Source organism: Lynx canadensis, chromosome B2, assembly GCF_007474595.2.
Source record: "Lynx canadensis isolate LIC74 chromosome B2, mLynCan4.pri.v2, whole genome shotgun sequence".
NCBI lineage: Eukaryota > Metazoa > Chordata > Mammalia > Carnivora > Felidae > Lynx > Lynx canadensis.
In genome coordinates, this window is record NC_044307.1 from 42,458,593 (window position 1) to 42,479,210 (window position 20,618).

At 51.0% G+C, this 20,618-nt stretch overlaps 1 protein-coding gene across 1 annotated transcript; it reads left to right on the top strand.

Annotated features, from left to right (window-relative positions):
• The first annotated feature begins 265 nt into the window (after window positions 1-265).
• On the top strand, window positions 266-11,807 carry CAPN11 (calpain 11). The gene is made up of 21 exons (XM_030315608.1): window positions 266-502; window positions 882-951; window positions 2,765-2,883; window positions 3,690-3,823; window positions 4,008-4,176; window positions 5,418-5,501; window positions 5,608-5,693; window positions 5,933-6,007; window positions 6,165-6,325; window positions 6,467-6,636; window positions 8,445-8,456; window positions 8,793-9,004; window positions 9,294-9,333; window positions 9,432-9,500; window positions 9,583-9,640; window positions 9,778-9,842; window positions 10,117-10,185; window positions 10,870-10,948; window positions 11,045-11,161; window positions 11,632-11,690; window positions 11,781-11,807. The coding sequence occupies exons 1-21, from the start codon at window positions 275-277 to the stop codon at window positions 11,805-11,807; spliced, it is 2,103 nt and encodes a 700-aa protein (XP_030171468.1). The 5' UTR covers window positions 266-274.
• The last annotated feature ends 8,811 nt before the right edge of the window (window positions 11,808-20,618 follow it).

Sequence of the window (20,618 nt, forward strand, 5' to 3'; positions counted from 1 at the left end):
CCAGCAAAGTATGAAGGTTCCAACTTCTCCACATCTTTGCCGACACTTGTTATTATCAGTCTTCTTTATTATAGCCATCCTAGCTGGTGCGAAGGGGTGTATCACTGTGGCCTTGATTTGCATTTGTCATTGACGACCAGTGGTGTTGAGCAATTTTTCATATGAGTGTTGGTCATATCTTCAAAAAGAAATCTGTCCAGATCCCTTGTCCATTTTTTAATTGGGTTGTTTGTCTTTTCATTATTAAGTGGAGGCGGTTTTCACCAATCAGGGAATGGCGGCTCACATCACCCACTGCCGACTCAAAGCCAAGGGCATGGGCCAACACCACAACGCCCAGAACTTCCATAACCAGAGCTTTGAGGACCTGCAAGCAACCTGTCTGAGGAAGGGGGAGCTGTTCGAGGACTCCTTTTTCCCTGCCGAACCCAGGTCCCTGGGCTTCAAGGATCTGGGTCCCAACTCCAAAAGCGTGCAGAACATCTCCTGGCAGAGGCCCGGTGTGGGTACTGGGAGGGAAGGCATGGACTCATCTTCGGGGTGGAGGGCCGTTTGTAACAATGTCCCAGTCGCTTTGAAATTTCCAATCTCCCAACCTCCCCAATCCTGGCCCTGGAACTAGTCTCCACCTCCATCAGGGCTGGAGACAGTTCTGGACATGCTTAAGCAAAACTTCTCAGATAACCCCTGGGAAAGTCACTCACTGACCTTTGCTATCACATCCGACAACTACGTCAAACTGGTCTTGTGCCCTCCTGCACCCTGTTTTCCCCTAGAACTTGGAGGTGGGCATTATGCCCCGGGAATGGCGAGATGGAGGTTCCGGGGAGGGGGGCGGGGCACGTCCTGGACCCTCTAAGACCTTTATTCCTTTACTGCAGGAAATCACAAGCAATCCTCATTTCATTATGAATGGGATCAGTCCAACAGACATCTGCCAGGGTGTACTTGGTGAGTGAGGAGCAAAAAAGCCGGTCGGGGGGAGGGGGTGAATCGGGGAAGAAGGCTGAGGTAGGGGGAGTGCCAGAGTGTCTTTTGAGGATGGGAAGCTGGGACTCTTAGATTCAGACAACCTCTCCTGCTTCCCTGCCCCTCTGTTTCCGTGGAGAGGATGAGACTGTCAAGTATGTTCTTCCTGTCACCCGCCCCCCTTCCCCTGGTCTGATCCCAGCCCCTCCCGCTGCTAGCTGGGTCTGGGAGTAAGCTGGGTGGTATACTAGTGACCCATTGCTACACAATAAACTGCCCCGGGCAACGACAAATATCTAGCATCTCCGTGTTTGTGGGTTAGTGATTTGGAAGAAGCATAGGTGGGTGGGTCTGGCTCAGAGTCTCTCCTGAGGCTGCAGTCAAGATGTCAGGCAGAGCTGTGCTCACCTGAAGCTTTCACGGGAGCTGAAGGATCCACTTCCAAGATGGCGCACTCACGGGCCAGGAGGCCTCAGTTCCCTTCCACGTAGGCTTCTCCATTGGGCCGCTTGAGGGTCCACCCAACATGGTAACGGACTTCCCCAGACAGAATGATATGAGGGAGAGAACAAAGAGGAAGCCATCATGCCTTTTACCGCCTAGTCTCAGGAGAACACACGCGGTCACCTCCACCACATTCCATTTATTAGAAGCAAGCACAAAATCTGGCCCACACGCAAGGGAAGGGAATTAGACTCCACCTCCTGAGAGGATTGTCAAAGAGCTTGTGGACATATTTGTAAGCCAGTGCCGGTTCCAGAACTTCCTTAGTCTGACGTATTAAGTAAAGGAGCACTAGGCTCTTCAGCCCCCTCTCCCATGGGCTCCCATGACAACCCCAAGGGATATCTTCCTCCTTAAGGAAGGATTCCTCCAAACCCCTCATCGCATTTTCAGGGATCAGACCAGCATGGGCTTCCTCTGGGGCTGAGTTCTGTCGTATTTGTGGCAGAGAAAAGGGCAAGTTGTAGGCAGGGCAGAAACCAAGGAGACCTCAGGCCCCGTGTCTGTCACCGTGGCTTACTGGGCCACAGGAAGTGACCTGGCTTCTCCCTATTTAGGTGTCCTTTTGGCAATGGAGGATTGGAGTGTCCTTAACCCTCCTTTTCCCACCCTCTGCCTCCCACTAAAGGTACCCCAGGCAACTAGGAAGCCATTGGTAATCGCAGTAGCTTTCCTAGAGCCCCTCAGCCTCAGCCTGGCCCAGGACACTCACTCAGGCTACCACCCTGCCCCACGGCCACCCCAGGACATCTGAGATACCCAGGAGAGAGAACTCGATGGGTGACCTCAAACCGGAGTTACTGCCCCTGTCCCCCATCAATGCCTAGCCCCGGGGACCTAGCTGGGCTACAGACTAAGCCCCTTGGGTGTCTGGCGTTATGTGACTGATATCAGGGAGAGATGTCTTGATTGCTACACTAATGTAATCATGGCGTAGAAGTAGAAGGAGGCAGGGCATGGGGGAAGGTGACTGGATTTGTTCAGGGGGGTGGGGAGGGGGGAGAAAACTGGCTCTCTCCCAAAGAAAGTAGATCCCAGAGTGAGAAGCAAGACGAAAGCCAAATACCTCCTCCCCAAATCTGAAAACAAAAGCATCCAGCTCTAATTTGTGAATCTCTTCTGTAATACAGAAGGTAAAGAGGCTCACCTCCCCCCAGAGCCTGTTCTTTTAGCCCTGTTTCTCCCTACTAGATTCCTTCCTGAACACTTCTTAGTGACAGGGCTAAGGGAGGGGGCCACGGAGTCAGTTCCTGGGAGTACAGGAGAGGCAACCCCCTTCCTGTCTTTCCAGGGGACTGCTGGCTGCTGGCTGCCATTGGCTCCCTCACCACCTGCCCCAAACTGCTGTACCGTGTGGTACCCAAGGGGCAGAGCTTCAAGAAAAACTATGCAGGCATTTTCCATTTTCAGGTGAAGGATGGTTTGAAAGCCAGAGTTGTTTTGTGGTGTGTGTGTGTGTGTGTGTGTGTGTGGCAGAGACAGAGACAAAGCGGGTAGGGAGGAAGAAGAAGAATTATATTTGCTTTGAAGTTACATTTTTTCTTTTTGAAAAATGACATTTATTAGGGTGGATTTTTGTCTAATTATCAGAGAAATATCTGGTCACTAAAGAAATCACGTAAGCTAATTTTTTAAAGCCTTCGAAGAAAATAATAATAATGATCTGTTGTTGGTGGCCCTCCTTCTCCTGCTTCTCTCCCTCTCCCTCTCTGTCTCTTCCTGTTGGTAGAAACACGCGTGTGTGTGAATGTGTGTGCGTGTGTATGACATTGGGAGTCACTGTCACATAGTTTTGGTAATCTGCTCTTTAAACTTAGCGACGTGTGGACACATTGCCCGTGTCGCAAAATATTTCTGAGAATCACAAGAATTTTTTTAATTCCAAATTTAAAATCCTAAAGCCCAGCCAAGGTCAAAATGTGGGTGGGGTCCCTCTGGGGCCCAAGGCAGAAACTGGAGATGAGGCTTGGGGTGACCTTCAGGCTTTTCATAGCTTTTCACTCACTTTTCAGCCCTTCTGGGGAGTGGGCTCTCTGACACTGGCGTGTCACTGATCCTGGCCACCAGGAGGTGCTCGTGTAACACACTTCTCATATACGGCAGCGGGGGTGGGGTGGGTGTGAGGGTGTGTGCCTGTACGCACGCATGTGCTTGTAGGATGGCCGGGGGCACACACGTGTCTTAAGCCCCACTGAGGTCCACCTTGCTGCCCACAGATTTGGCAGTTTGGACAATGGATGGACGTGGTGGTGGATGACCGGCTGCCCACAAAGAATGGCAAGCTGGTGTTCGTGCACTCAGCTGAGCGCGCTGAGTTCTGGAGTGCCCTGCTGGAGAAGGCATATGCCAAGTGAGTGCCCCAAGCCTGGGCTTGCCTCCAAGCCTGCCCGACAACTGGCAGCTATGGGGGCAGCTGACTCAGGGGAAAAGGCAGATGGAGGTCAGGGCATCCCTTCCTGCCCTCACCACACCCTCTCGTGTCCAAGCTGGCATCTCTAACCCAGAGCATAAAAGTGCCCTCTCTGTGCCCACAGGCTGAATGGGTCCTATGAAGCACTGTCGGGGGGCAACACAGTAGAGGGCTTTGAAGACTTCACAGGGGGCGTGACCTATAGCCTCCAACTCCAGAAGCCCCCTCGGAACCTGCTGAGGATTCTGAGGAAGGCCATAGAGCGATCCTCCCTCATGGGCTGCTGCATCGAAGTAAGCCATACTGGGTCCTGCCTCAGGGCCTTTGTACCTGCGGTTGCTTTCACCCAGATGGTTCTTTCCCCCAGGTAGCTGCGCGACTAGCCCCTTCTCATTCACATTTCAGTTCAAATGCCCCTTCCTCAGGCCTCTCTTCCCTACCTCCCACTCTAAATCAGCTGCTCCTACCTCCCTTTGCTTTCTACTTTGTTTTTATTCTCCCCCCCAGCATGTATTGTGATCTGAAATGGTCTTACTTATCAATATAGTTGTTCCCAGCCTATCTTCTCCCGACAGTTTCGTATTCCATGGGGGCAGTGACCTGTCTCATTCACTGCCGGATCCTGGGACTTAGGATGCTGCCTGGCATATGCAAGAGACACCCAGCAAATATTTATTCAAAGAAATAAATGAGCCCGGGGTGGAACCGTACAACCCTGCCTTTGCACTCTGGGCATGTAACCCCGAGAAACGAAGACTTACAAGCACATGAAAGCCGGCACACAAATGTTCATAGCGGCTTTGTTCACAGTAGCCAGAAACTGGGAACAGTCTAGACGTCCTTCACGGAGTGAATAGTTAAACTGAGGTGCCCAGAGGCCATGGGATATAACTCGGCAATAAGAGGAAATGAACTGCCAATACATGCGACTAGTTGGGTGAATCCCAAGGGAATTATGCTGCATGAGGAAAACCAAGAGAGTTCCATACTGTACGAATCCATTCACATGGCAGGCTTGAAATGACAGATTTTTTAAATGTTTATTTCTATTTGAGAGACAGAAACAGAGTGCAAGCAAGGGAGGGGCAGAGAGAGGGAGACACAGAATCGGAAGCAGGCTCCAGGCTCTGAGCTGTCAGCACAGAGCCCGACGCGGGGCTCGCACTCAGGAACCGCGAGATCATGACCTGAGCCGAAGTTGGACGCTTAACCGACTGCGCCATCCAGGGGGCACCTAGGTGGCTCAGTCGGTTAAGCGTCTGTCTCTGGATTTTGGCTCAGGTCGTGATCTCACGGTTCATGGGATGGAGTTTTGAGTCCGGCTTTGCACTGACAACACGGAGTCTGCTTGGGATTCTCTCTCTCCTTCCCTCTGCCTGCCTCTCTCTCTCTCTCTCTCTGTCTCTCTCTCTCAAAATAAATAAACTTAAAAAAAAAAAAAAAACCCTGGACCCCAAGAGTGCTCACATCTCTTCGGGTGCCCTGGTGCATCTGACCGGATCCTGAATTCCTTTCTTTCCTCTCTGTTCTGTAGGTCACCAGCGACAGTGAGTTGGAGGCCATGACCCAGAGGATGCTAGTGAAAGGGCACGCCTACTCCGTGACCGGCCTCCATGATGTGAGTCTGCCAAGGGCACCCTACCTGGAGACACAGCACAAGGAGGACAGTCCCTCCTGCCCCGGGACCTTCAGCCACACCCCTGCCACCACACCCTTTCCGCCAGGTCTTCTACAGAGGCAGGACGGAAACCCTGATTCGGGTCCGGAATCCCTGGGGCCGGATCGAGTGGAATGGAGCCTGGAGTGACAAGTAGGTGCCCCTGAGCAGCACCGTCAGGTGAGGGGCAGAGCGCACGGCCGGCCCACGAGCCAGGCAGTGTCACAGATGGAACCGCTGGCGTCCCAGGACCAGCCCCTCCCCACTAGTGTCTTTCCCTCTAACTCAGGACCCCCAGCGGCCGGAGTTCAGCGGGGAGGGAATCCCTTGGGGAGGAACAAAATACCTTCTGAGCCCTGCCTTTCTCCTTCCACCTCCTGTCTCTGATCCAGTGCCAGCGAGTGGGACAAAGTGGCCCCAGAAACCCAGAAACAGCTGCTTCAGAAGAGGGAGGATGGGGAGTTCTGGTCAGTGCAGCTTGGGTGGGCTTCCTTCTGCCCCCCACGCCCATCCCTTCATCTCCTCTGCTGCCCTCCCACCCTTGCCTTTGATGGGGAGGCTCTGAGGGGGAGCCTCCGGGTGTGACGGTGCCACAGGCTCTAGCCGTCGCGCCCTCCACCACAGGATGTCCTACCAAGACTTCCTGGACAACTTCACGCTCCTGGAGATCTGCAACCTGACGCCTGACACGCTCTCCTGGGACGACAGGGGCTGTTGGCACACCACCTTCTGCGAGGGCAGCTGGCGGCGGGGCAGCACTGCAGGGGGCTGCAGGAACCACCCCGGTGGGTGAGGGGATTCGGGGTCCGCGAAGGGGTCAGGGGACCGGCAGATCCCACGAGGCCCTGCCGAGGAGGCAGGCGTGTGGCCGGGAAGCCGGTCCACCCCGGGAAGGGCAGAGCCATGCTGACCTGCTTCTTCCACAGACACATTCTGGACCAACCCCCAGTTCAGGATCTCTCTCCCGGAGGGGGACGACGACCCAGAGGACGACGAAGTTGTCTGCACCTGCCTGGTGGCCCTGATGCAGAAGAACTGGCGACAGGCACGGCCCCACGGAGCCCAGCTGCAGACCATTGGTTTTGTCATCTACTCGGTGGGTGCTCCAACACCTCCCCCAGCCACTCTTGCTCCCTCTCCTGGCCTCACCCCCTTCAAGACCCTGCCAAAGGCCTTAATGAATAGTAACGCCTTCCAAGAAGAGGAAGGAGACAGAGCGCCAGGGAGGTGAGGTTACTTGCCCAAGCTCACACACCCAAGGCTCAAAAGCAGATTATGTCCTGATTCCCAGATGTTCTGAGACTTCACATTGTCCCCAGGTGTCCCCCCCACACACACCCGCCCAGACACACCACCCAGAGCGTTGACTCCAGCAGCCAAGAGATATCCCTGACCACATTTCTGAAATTGTGCTTTGTGAAATCCTATAAATGACAATTTGTTCGAATAGTTACGGAACACCTATGTATGCCAGCCACCAGTCCAATCTCCACTGGTCCAATAGTGAACAAAAAGAGACACAAGGGGCGCCTGGGTGGCTCAGTCAGTTGGGCGTCCAACTTTGGCTCAGGTCACGATCTCACAGTTCACGAGTTCGAGCCCCGCATTGGGCTCTGTGCTGACAGCTCAGAGCCTGGAGCCTCCTTTGGATTGTGTGTGTCCCTCTCCTGCTTATGCTCTGTCTCTCTCTGTCTCAAAAATAAATAAAAACATTTTAAAAATTGTAAGATACTTCATCTTAAAAAAAAAAAAAAGAGAGAGACATAAGCCTTGCCCTCCTCCTAGGCTGGGAGCCCACCAGGTTAACAGACACCAGACATGCCTGAAGATATTTCCAAGGTTAGGGGTGCCTGGTGGCTCGGTTGGTTAAGCGTCTGAATTGAGCTCAGGTCATGATCTTGTAGTTCATGAGTTTGAGCCCTGCATCGGGCTCTGTGCTGACGGCTCGGAGCCTGGAGCCTGCTTCAGATTCTGTGTCTCCTTCTCTCTCTGCCCCTTCCCCGTTCACTCTCTCTCTCTCTCTCTCTAAAGAATAAAGAAACACTCAAGACATTTAAAAAATATATATATTTCCAAGGTTAGCTGTGGTCCTTCAGGAAAGGTATATACTCTACCTCCCACCTGGGGCTCTACAGGGCATCAGCTATGGGTTTTCGTCATCCCTACAGGGCAACAACCCACTTAATCTTTTTTGTTTATTTTATTTATTTTTGAGACAGAGAGAGAGACAGCAGGGGAGAGACAGAGAGAGAGAAAGAGAGAGACAGGAGATAGAGAATCCCAAGCAAGTCCCGTGCTGCCAGTGCAGAGCCCAATGTGGGGCTCGAACTCACGAACCGTGAGATCGTGACCTCAGCCGAAATCAGGAGCCGGGCATTCAACTGACTGAGCTACCCAGGATCCCTTACAACCTACTTATCTTGGTTTAACTCACCTTTTTACAAACATATTTGTGTTCAATGGCCAGTTTCAATAATCACCTGTTAACTACTGCAGGATACAAGTGTTCCATGGAAAACGCTCGTGTTCTGGAAAACGCTCTCCTCTACTTTCATCCTAGCTCTTTCACTTTTTAGCAGTGTGAAATTGGGCACATTACCTCACCCTCTTGGGATTCGGTTTCCTATCCTTAACCTGCAGGGGTAAAAACCTCCCCCTGGCAAAACTTTGTGTAAACTATGCTTTGTTGTCCAAAACTGAGGGATTATTAATGTTAACGTTAGGACTTTTAGCTGTCAGAACCCATGCCCCCCCACCACCACCAGTGTCCCGCTGTAACACCCCCAACACACACACATGTGCACGCATGCACACACACACACACACACACACTGCCTGACTTCTACAGGCCTGAGCCCTTTCACCATCCTGGGAGTTTGGCCTTCCTCTCTCTTCTCTTCCTAGGTCCCAAAGGAGGTACAGAAGACATGGGCTTGATTCTGGGCAGGCACTGCCCCACCTCTGGCTGCATGTGGATGGGCAAGGGGTAGAATTCAGCCAAGGGCTCTCAGGGCTACTGGGTTAGGATTCTACTGCGTTGGGGCCCCGGATGGGAGTCAGGGCAGGAGATCAAGGAGTAGGGAGTCGGGCAGGGGATACTTTGGTTACCTGCCGGCTGGGTGGTATCCAGGACTGGTCAGTTTGTGGTAACGCCTCCCCCGGAGACTTGCCCAAGTAAGCTTCACTTTTGGGGTCCCTCTCTCTGCCTATACTCACATGCCAGCCCTGTACCCACCTCCAAGGCACATATAGTTTCAGAACATCCAGGATACTCGCTTGAAGAAGGACTTCTTCATAAAGTATCAGGACCATGGCTTCTCAGAGATCTTCACTAACTCGCGGGAGGTGAGCAGTCATCTCCGGCTGCCTCCGGGGGAATATGTCATCATTCCCTCCACCTTTGAGCCACACAGAGATGCCGACTTCCTGCTACGGGTCTTCACAGAAAAGCACAGCGAGTCCTGGTGAGGAGCCCTACCTCACCGCTCCAAGACCACCTGCCCAAGAGCTGTAAGATGTCAAGCTCAGGGGGCTGTCATCTGGTCCTCCCCAACTCTGTCCCTAGTTTAAATCAGGGAAACTGAGGCACACGGAAGGGGAGTCTCAGTAGCAAGCCAGAATCAGAACCCAGATCCCATGGAACCTGTTCCACGCTGCTTCAGATACACGACATGATCTCCCCACAAGCACCCCACTAAATTCCCTGTCTCCCTGATCCCGCATAACCATGAACCTTCCTTCACTTTTGCGCAGGGAACTGGATGAAGCCAACTGTGCTGAGCTACTCCAGGAGGTGAGGGGAGGCTGTGGGGTCGAGGGACCAGAGGAAGCATCTGAGGAGTGTGAAGGAACTTTCTTGACTGGGTCCCTTTCCCACTCCTTTCCCTCCAGGAGAAGTTCTGTGAGAATGACGTAGACCAGGACTTCATACATTTGTTTGGGATAGTGGCAGGAGGAGAGGTGCGAGGCCGAGGGCTGGGCACCCAAAGCAGGTGGATGGGGGGAACGTGCCAGAGCTGGGATTTATGGTCGCCCTTCCTAGGACAAGGAGATAGGCATGTATGAGCTACAGAAGCTGCTCAACAAGGTGGTCACCAAACGTGAGTCTCCCACCCCCCCCTACCCTGCCACTCACAACCCTTCTCCCGCAGCTTGCACCCACCCTGGGCCGCTCCCTGCATCCCCTGCAATGCCCCACTCACTCCTTCTCTCTTCCTGCCCCTTCTCTCCCTCACAGTCAGAAACTTCAGGACCCAGGGCTTCGGCCTGGATGTGTGCCGCTGTATGGTCAACCTCATGGATGTATCTTCTTGTCCAGTGCTCTCCCGCCCCTCACCCCTACCCCCAAGCCTGGCCCCCCCGGTGACCATCACTCTGGCCAGTCATGTCCTCCTTCCTGCTGGGGATTAGGCTCTGAGGTAGCAAAAGACACCAGTTTTTCTGGCTGTTACCATAGTGACCACACAAGATCCCCGGGTCTCATGTCTCCCACTCAGCGAGCCCCTCTGCTTCCCTGGCCCCAAGATGCCCTCTTCACTCCCTCTTCTGGCATCCTTGACGGCCACCCCCTCCCCAGAAAGATGGCTCTGGCAAGCTGGGGCTTCTGGAGTTCCAGATCCTGTGGAAAAAAATCAAGAAATGGACGGTAAAGAACACTGAAGGGGCAGTTTATGGCGGGGAGAAAGGGAGGTCCTCAAGAGTGAGGGGGATTAGTAAGGACGATGCTAGAACCTGGAGCCCCTGACTAGACACACACACACACACACACACACAGGACAGGATCTGTTGGAGTGTTGGTGCATTAGCTAGTCAGATTAACAACCAGTGTAGTCCAGGCATCACCAGTTTAAAGGACTGGTGCAGGGGCGCCTGGGTGGCGCAGTCGGTTAAGCGTCCGACTTCAGCCAGGTCACGATCTCGCGGTCCGGGAGTTCGAGCCCCGTGTCGGGCTCTGGGCTGATGGCTCGGAGCCTGGAGCCTGTTTCCGATTCTGTGTCTCCCTCTCTCTGCCCCTCGCCCATTCATGCTCTGTCTCTCTCTGTCCCAAAAATAAATAAACGTTGAAAAAAAATTAAAAAAAAAAAATAAAGGACTGGTGCAGAGGGCCCAGTTGGGAGTGGGTCTTTCAGACCCCTGACTCCGGTCTTAGCCCCCTCCCCTTACCAGAGGCCCCCTACAGTCACTAGATGACAGGAATATTGGGCGCTCAGGGCGGGGGCCAGGGTAGGCAGCGCTGGGGTCTTGGGTAGTCCTTGTAGGTTAACTATACTGAAGTATTTCATTATTTCCACCACCGTGCTATGCACACCCCCTCTGCCTATCCCTTCAGGACATCTTCCGAGAGTGTGACGAGGACAACTCAGGCAGCTTGAACTCCTATGAGATGCGCTTGGCAATTGAGAAAGCAGGTTAGCAGGGGGTCAGGGGAGAGGGTCTGGGGGCAGCGAGGGAGGACGCGGTGGCCAGGGGGCTGGACTCCCCCTCCGCACTCCTCTCTCTCCCAGGCATCAAGCTGAATAACAAGGTGATGCAGGTGCTGGTGGCCAGGTATGCAAACGATAACATGATCGTGGATTTTGACAGCTTCATCAGCTGCTTCCTGAGGCTCAAGGCCATGTTCAGTGAGTCAGTCATCTGCCCACTCCCCACCGTGGGTCGGGGACCACTGGCCGCCTCCCACACGCCCACATGAGGAGCCCTGCTCCCAAACCATCCCCCTCTTTAGGGCACAGACGATCTGGGTTCAAATCCCAGCCCCACCACTTGTTGGCTGTGTGCCTTGAGCAAGTCGCTTTATCTCTCTGTGCCTCCGTCCTCTGTTCTCATCTATAAAATGTGGGCAGTAACAGTATTGCCCTCATAGGACGGAGCCACAGAACATATGAGTTTCACGCATGGCGACGCTCTGTGTGTGGCTCATGGCGAGGCTTGGAGTTCTTATCATTAATTCCTTCCTGGGCTGAGGGTTAGCCTGGAAGCAGCAAGGGACAGCTTCTGATGCCCTTTCTGACCTCCTGCTTCTTTGGGATTGGGTCTTGCAGACCCCAGACTCGGCTCTCAAACCCCTTCCCTTGCCTCCTCTCCCAAACAGCATACTTTCTATCCATGGACCCCAAGAACACTGGCTATATTCGCTTGAATCTGAACCAGGTACTCACGGCTCCCCCTGCCCTCTGCTCCCCCAGCCATCCTGCCCCACCCTCCCTGCCGTCCTTGGATCTGCTTCTCTCCTCCCCACAGTGGCTGCAGACAACCATGTGGGGATAGGGGAGCCCCAAGAGCCCGGCTCCCACCACCACCACTGCGGGGCTCCGGGCTCAGGGGCGGGGCACTCCTTACTGCTCTCGGCTCTGCATTCCCTGCCAATGGAACGGGCTCCAGGTAGTGGCACCTGGGCCTCTTACTCCAGCACCAGGCCGTCCATTGCCCACCCCCCCCCCAGCCCAAAGTGTTTCTCTTTTTCCCCAGCCAGCTTCTGGTGGCTGGATTTCCCCCAGTCTCTCCCCCTCTCTGAGTATATTCTACTGAAGATTAAGTGCCACTTCCCCAGTGGCTGTGGAGGCTCTCCACACTTTCCTGCTCACACGTACCTACTGCCTACCTCTCCAAGCTTGGACCCTCCCTTCTCTCCCTCACTTGGGGGCATTGTTATAATAAACAGCCATTGCCACTGCCTTCTGTGTCTCTGTGCTTCTATGCCGAGAAAATTCTGGCAGGGGTGGAAGTCACTTCCCCAGCACCAAAGAGGGGCTCCAGGAGCTCTCAGTTAGAGTGATCTCACCCCTACTTCCAGGGAGGCATGTATGACTGTTACAAAAACTAGAGGGCGCTGTTGACATTTATGGGCAGTACCAGAGACGCTAAAGGCACAACAGTCCCTCCCCGAGGACCCGTACAGACGTGGTACCAAGGAGCAGCATCTGAGGAGAGGGCATTGGGCAAAGTTAGGGGCCCTTGGGACGCCAGCCTCCTCTCTCGTCCCCTCCCCCAACCTGGGGTCTCCAAAGGTGGCATTGCAGGTGTCTCAAAGGCCAAAAATCTGGCACCCACGTGAGCCAGCCGGTCATAGAAATGAAGTGACCCTCCTGGGTGCGAGGCGGGGAGGGCTGAAGATTGTGGCAACAGATGAGCTCCTTCCTGCGTGAAACGTGCTCTGATTCAAATCATTTGTGTCGTTAGACACTTGTTACTGCTGAGCCACTGCCCTCACAGGAAGGATCAAGGGACCCTTGACCTGTTCTTGACCTTGGAGTCTCTGCCCCAGGTGCCCTCTCCCCCAGTCTCCAGCCTCTTGCTGCAGCGAGAAGTCCAGACCATCTGCAGCAGCCCCTCAGCTGCACATCGCCCATCCTTCCAGATCTTTCCCTGGCTTCCCCTCTGGTCTCTCTGGGCTGGACACCCGGGCCTGTGCATGTGAGCTCTTTAACCTCTTGGACAGAGGCAGCCTCCAAATCCCTTTAGCTTAGATGCGTCCACCTTACATGCGTCTAGATCCTTCTTGTGTCTGTGTGCCCTTTCGTCCTGTCTTCCCGGCTGGTGGCTGATTTCAAGTTCCCTCCTACAGCAGTGGTCCGTGGTGGCTTCCTTCCATTTGCACGACACCCACCCACCCCTCTTATGCTTAGTGGGGGGCTGGATTTCCAATCTCCCCTGCCGCCTGTCTCCTTTGTGGCCTCAAAGACTAAACTAAGTAAGCTGCCCTCTCCCTCCTCTGCCGCCCCCGCTCTTCCCAGGAATCATTTCCTCCAGCCACCTCCCTCTTCCTCCTCCTGCCCTCTGCAAGTCTTGTCTAAGAGAAAGTCACACTCTCTTGAAGAACCTCTTAAAGACCAGTAGTTCCTCCACACCACTTTCTGCCTCCTTTTTTCCACAGAGCTGCTCTCTAAGGTTCCTGGGGGGCAGGGCAGGGATCGTTCGGGGAAGCCCCAAAACTAGCAGGTCCTTTGAGCTTTTGAGAGGCCCTGGGCAGTCCCACTGGGTTCTGGGAAGCCCGGCAAGACGCTGACCCCACCTGTTGTTCCTTGCCCTGGCGCGAGATGCCGCCAACTTCTGTCTGGGTGGCTTCAGGGCAAGTTATTTTACTTCTCTGGAAGTCCCCTTTTTCTCACCTGTGGGTTAGGGATGTGAAATAACAAAAATTTATCTGAGTAACTGAAAATATCAAATTGGCTTGACTGAACAATTCATGAATCGGGCAGCATCCCACTTAGCGAACAGAAAAAAGCTCTGTCCAGCTGTAGAAACAGGTTTGTAAGGGCAGGGGGTGGGGTAGCGGAAGGAAATTATTAGCAAAGAGTGTATTGTTTTAGGTAAGGTCACCTCCCTAAGGGGGGAACAGAAGGAGTCTATCCGTAAATGTTCTAGTGTTGCAGGTAATCCCAGGTTGACTGGTTAAGGGTCACATCCCTGGGAGGGTTAAAACTACAGTTAGGTTAGGTATGAAGTCTTGGTTTCCTGATATGGGGCCTTGACATAAGTGACTCCATGATCCATGTGGGGCCTGGGGATTTTCTTTCCTTTTTAGCAATTTCTTTTTTTTTCTTTTCTTTCTTTTTTTTTTTTAAGAAAGGGAAAGAGTGCACAAGCAGAGGAGAAGGGCAGAGGGAGAGAGAGAGAGAGAGAGAGGGATTGACTGACAGAGAGAATCTTAAGCAGGTTCCATGCTGAGCGTGGAGCCCAGCTTGGGGCTCGATCCCACGACCCTGGGATCATAACCCGAGCTGAAATCAAGAGTCAGATCCTCGACCTACTAAGCCACCCCAGTGCCCCTCTTTTTAGACATTTCTCCCTTTTGATTCGATTCTAAGCTTAACTGAGAGACGTGATCGAAATTTAAGACATTCCGTGACTAAGGTAGTCACAAGTTACAACTTCAGGTTCACGGGGTTTTTTTTTAAAGTCATCTCCAGGGGCACCTGGGTGGCTCAGTCGGTTGGACATCCGACTTCAGCCCAGGTCATGATCTCACGGTTGGGGGGTTCATGCCCCACGTCGGGCTCTGTGCTGACAGCTCAGAGCCTGGAGCCTGCTTTGGATTCTGTGTCTCCCTCTCTCTCTGCCCCTTCCCTACTCACACTCTCTCTCTGTCTCTCAAAAATAAATAAACATTGAAAAAAATTTTTAAAAATAAAGTCATCTCGATACCCAACGTGGGGTTCAAACTCACAACCCTGACATCAACAGTTGCATGTTCCATGGCATGGATACCACGCCTGCCAGGAGCCCCAAGGTTCACCATTTTTAAGTCAGTTCGTCCTCTTTGCTCTTTTTCTGACGGTCCAGTCTTCGGGAGATCGTGCACTTGGTGAAGTACAGCTGTGAACACGCATTTAAAGCTTTTGAGAGAGTACAAGGCACCACGGAGATTATCGTGATGAGCACAAACAGGATAATCCCCAATGTCTGCCTCGCACTTCAGAGCCATGGTCTCCAAGACCCAAACCAGTCAAAACCAAATAAGTCAAAGTAAGACTCTGCCGAAGGAGTCACTGTTTTAAGCCCTGTGGCTAGGGCAGCGAGCTCGTGCAACTGAGTTTCAGCCTCCCCAGAAGTGTTAATCCAGGTACAGCGGATGGCATTGGCCACAGCACAGACACCTCCTTGCTCAGCTAAAAGATAATCAGGGGCTATCCTGTTATCGAGGACAGCTTTACTGCAGAGTTTAAGGATCTTTGTTGGGCAGCTATTGTCTGAGTGACAGATTCTACAATATCTTTAAGAGTTAAGGAGAGGTTTCTGATCATATTCTTATCTATATTTCCTCCTAACCAGGTAAGTATGGCTCTGCTAAAGGAAGCAAACCCTGAGTTGTGAATCCCTCCTGATAGGTCTTTTCTTTCTTCCTTTCTTTCTTTTCTTTCTTCCTTTTCTCTTTCTTTCTTTCTTTCTTTCTTTCTTTCTTTCCCTCTCCTTTCTTTCTTTCTTTCCTTCTTTCTTTCTTTCTTTTAAATTTTTTATTTTAGAGAGAAAGTGAGCGGGGGAAAGGGGCAGAGGAAGAGAGAGAGAGAGAGACAATCTCAAGCAGGGTCTATGCTCAGCACTCAGCACAGACCCTGACGCAGGGCTCCATCCCACGATCCAGCTGAAATCTGAGATCTGAGATCTGAGCTGAAATCAAGAGTCAGATGCACAGGATGCCTATGTGACTCAGTCAGTTGGGTGTCTGACTTCGGCCCAGGTCATGATCTCGCGGTTCACAAGTTCGAGCCCTGCGTTGGGCTCTGGGCTGACAGCTCGAACCTGGAGCCTGCTTCAGATTCTGTGTCTCCCTCTCTCTCTGCCCTTCCCCTGCACATGCTCTTCTCTATCTCTGTCTCAAAAAATAAATAAAAACAGGGGCACCTGGGTGGCTCAGTCGGTTGAGCGTCCAACTTCGATTCAGGTCATGATCTCGCAGTTCGTGAGTTTGAGCCCTGCATCAGGCTCTGCACTGACAGTGCGGAGCCTGCTTGGGGTTCTCTCTCTCTCCCTCTCTCTGCCCCTCTCCCATGGTCTCGCTCTCAAGATAAATAAATAAACTTGAAAAAAATAAAATTTAAAAAAAAGAAAAAATACATAAATACATAAATAAAAACATTAAAAAAAAAAAAGAGTTGGACGCTCAACTGACTGAGCCACCCAGGCACCCCCGGTAGGGTGTCTTTTCTAACTAACTCAATGATGTAAATCCAGGGGAGTCAACCAGTGAGATGTCTGATTTCACTTGTGACAAGTTGGGGACACAGTGAGATAACCTAAGAAGCACTGCCCGGCTGTGCACTGATGGGGAGAACAAAGACCAAAGGAAATGAAGATAAAATTCAATTTCCTTATATCCTGCAGCCCATTGACAAATACTTGAAGCTGGCAGAGTGTGACATTCCTCCAGGAATGTCTTGTTATATTTTTTAAAAAGATTTTATTTTTATTTTTTTTATTTTTTTTTCAACGTTTATTTATTTTTGGGACAGAGAGAGACAGAGCATGAACGGGGGAGGGACAGAGAGAGAGGGAGACACAGAATCGGAAACAGGCTCCAGGCTCTGAGCCATCAGCCCAGAGCCCGACGCGGGGCTCAAACTCACGGACCGCGAGATCGTGACCTGGCTGAAGTCGGACGCTTAACCGACTGCGCCACCCAGGCGCCCCTAAAAAGATTTTATTTTGAAGTAATCTCTACATCCAATGTGGTGTTTGAACTCACAACCCCGAGATGGAGAGTGGAATGTCACCTCTCCACCCACTGAGCCAACCAGGCGCCCCCACCACTGTCTTAACGCTAATGCCTTGCTAGAGGGAAAAACGGACTTAGCCGACAATAGCTAGGCCTCCAGGATCCTGTGAGGCTTCTTTAACATAAGAAAATCATTCTGGATGTGGAGGTTCCTCAAAAAATTAAAAATAGATCTACCCTATGACCCAGCAGTAGCACTGCTAGGAATTTGCCCAAGGGATACAGGAGTGCTGATGCATTGGGGCACTTGTACCCCAATGTTTATAGCAGCACTTTCAACAATTGCCAAATTATGGAAAGAGCCTAAATGTCCATCAACTGATGAATGGAGAAAGAAATTGTGGTTTATATACACAATGGAGTACTACGTGGCAATGAGAAAGAATGAAATATGGCCCTTTGTAGCAACGTGGATGGAACTGGAGAGTGTGATGCTAAGTGAAATAAGCCATACAAAGAAAGACAGATACCGTATGGTTTCACTCTTATGTGGATCCTGAGAAACTTAACAGAAACCCATGGGGGAGGGGAAGGGAAAAAAAAAAAAAAAAAGAGGTTAGAGTGGGAGAGAGCCAAAGCATAAGAGACTCTTAAAAACTGAGAACAAACTGAGGGTTGATGGGGGGTGGGAGGGAGGGGAGGGTGGGTGATGGGTATTGAGGAGGGCACCTTTTGGGATGAGCCCTGGGTGTTGTATGGAAACCAATTTGACAATAAACTTCATATATTGAAAAAAAAATGCAACAGTATATACCAGGCATTGTGTTATACTCTAAATATATAAAATAAAGCAAGAGCAGATTTAATTTAAAAAAAAAAAAGAAAAGAAAAGAAAAGAAAAAAGAAAATCCTTCTGGAAACTTCTTTTGTTTCTTCTGCCCCTCCCCACTTAACCCCACTTAAAATGTATTGTGAGTCACTCCTCACAATCCTGGTGCAGCTCTTTCTGCCCACAGATCCTGTCTCTGGGCTTTAATAAAAACCACATTTTTTTTTTTTTGCATCAAAACCATCTCAAGAATTCTTTCTTGACCGTTAGTTCCCGAACCCCACTTCAAATCATACCCTTGCACCAGCTCTCTAGACATTTGTAGACCCAAGGAGAGTGATGACCACCAAAGACAAGGGACAAACCCCATCCGGTCACAAACCACTTCCACTAAGGTGGCGCTGTGAATGTGGACAGATAGGAGTTTGGGATGACGAATCCAGCAGGCTGAAAGGCAAAGGTTATCCCCCTTCACACCAATGAGGGGGGTCATCTTTCCAGGCCAGTGCCATTGTGAAAGAAAGAAAAAAGAAAGGGTTTCATATCAGTTAAAGTGTGAGGTCTCACGACCTGGCCTCTTGGATGTCTCCAGCACTTGCACAGGACCAGATGCCAGGGGGAGCCTTCTCCAGCTCCAAGGTGCTCATCCAAGGTTTAAGCCCCTGTGGTTTGGCTGCCATCTGACTAGTGAGGAGGGCCTGCTATAGTCCCTTCCAAGGAGATTCAAGAGCAGGCTTTGTTCTCACCAGTCCAGTTGTATGATCTGAAAGTTACCAGAAATGTGTATTCTACGGGCTCCGGTGTGGCTCAGATGGTTGAGCATGTGACTCTTGATTTCGGCTCAGGTCGTGATCTCACAATGCGTGAGTTCGATGGTACTTGGCAGACTCCTTTCCATGAATTTCTCTGAAGATGAAACTCGCTTACAGGAAGGTTCTATAAAAGTATCTGAGTAAAACAATAACTGCCTGTAAATGATAAAGGACTTAAACATGACCTGGGTAAAAAGATCTGATGAGAGTTCATTGTAATGCAATTGACAAAGAAACTTGGGTATTCTTGCGACATACATTTTAAGACAGTAATTAGAATTACAAGTGCCGACATTATATTAGGACACATCAGATTGCCAGGAATTTTACAAGTTTTCCAGAACATGTATATGAAAGAGCAGACCTACGCCGGCCGACTCCATTTTGTTCTGTGTCCTCCACCTTCAGTGACTATGTCCCCAACATGGCCCCCTTTCTGGGAAAATCGCAGAAACCTCAGACCACGCCTCCTCCCCTTGAGTAATCTCCCGCTCACCCATTCAAACTTCCTGATCAAAACCTGCCCAGCAACCTGTCTAATGGGACTCCGACCCTTTCCCAGCCAATTGGCTGAGGCCACGACCCTTCCCCAGCCAATCAGCTAAGGCCACAACCATTACCTCACCAACTGCCCCTAGACTCCTATAAAACCTTTGTGCTTTTGAAACTCGCTGGCTCTCTCCGGCATCTCACCGCTGCGTCGGTACAGGTTGGGGTTTGAGCTGGAGCTAGCTCGAATAAAGGCTCTTTGCTTTTGCATCGGACCTGGCTCCCTGGTGGTCTTTGGGGATCGCGAATTCTGGGCATAACATATACAGGCATAATATAAAGAAGGCTTAGTACCAATGCAGTTTGACGTGTTGGGGTTCGAAGCCAATGGCCAAGAAAGAATTCTTTTCGTTAATGTTTGTTTGTTTGTTTGTTTGTTTTAAACGTTTATTTATTGAGAGGGAGAGAGAGATTGAGAGAGTATGAGCCCAGTAGGGGCAGAGAGAGAGGGGAGAGAGAATCCCAAGCAGGGTCTGCACTGTCCTTGTAGAGCCTGATGTGGGGCTTGAACTCATGACACATGAGATCATGACCTGAGCCGAGATCTAGAGTTGGACACTTAACCTCTGAGCCACCCAGGTGCCCAAATGTTTATTTACTTTGGAGAAGCGGGGAGAGGAGCAGGGACAGAGAGGGACAGAGGATCCAAAGCGGTACGGGGCTCGAGCTTGTGAACCATGAGATCGTGACCTGCGCCAAAGTTGGACACTTAACCTACTGAGCCACCCAGGCGCCCCAAGAAGAATTCTTGAGAAGTCTTTGGTGCAAAAGGGTGGCTTTCTTAAAGCACAGGGACAGGACCTCTGGGCAGAAAGAGTTGCACTGGGATTGTGAGGAGTGACTAATTCGATAGTTGGGAGCTGGGGAGGTAAAAGCAAGGGGAAGTTTCCAAAAGGACTTTCATGTGCTAAGAAGACCCACAAGATCCTGGAGGCCTAGCTATTGTCAAGCTAAGGTTGTTTTTCCCTCTGGCAAAGCATTAACAATAAGATAGTTGGGAGTTCCTGGAAGAATGTTATTCTCTGCCTGCCTCAAGTATTTGTCATTGGGCAGCTGGTTATAAGGAAACTGAATTTTATCTGCGTTTCCTTTTGCTTTTGTTTCCCACATCAGTATTATTTCTTATTTGACAATGCTCCCCGTGTAATTTAATATACCAGATAAGCCTAATTAAGTTTGATATCTCCCTTTTTATAAGGAGAGAGAACAAATCCTTTGAGATGTTCCGGGAAACATCTGGAATAACTCAAAGGTAGTTCAAGGTCAAAAAGACTATTTAGGATTTGATTTGGGGGAAGCTCATCAAAAATATCAAAAAGGTTGGGGCACCTGGGTGGCTCAGTCAGTTAGGCATCCGACTCTTGATTGCGGCTCAGGTCATGATCTCGCGGTCCTGAGCGTAGAGCCTGCTTAAGATTCTCTCCCTCCCTCTGTCCCTCCTCCTCTCATGCTCACCCACTTTCTCTCTCAAAATCAATCAATCAAAAAGGTTTTAAAACACTTGGGCAAATAGAATCATAGGTCACTTTCACAATACTTAGTTATCCATTTAACCAAAGCAAGAAGTAAAGACTTTGCAAGCAAATACAGAAAGTTAAAACAGTTATTAAAAATTTCAACTCTTTTAGCATTAAAAAGATTCAAGGTTTTTTTTTTTTCCTAAGTAATCAGAGACTCAATAAAGGCAAGCATACAATCTTTGCGTTTCTAGGCAGATTACATTAAAGGTGAAGAAA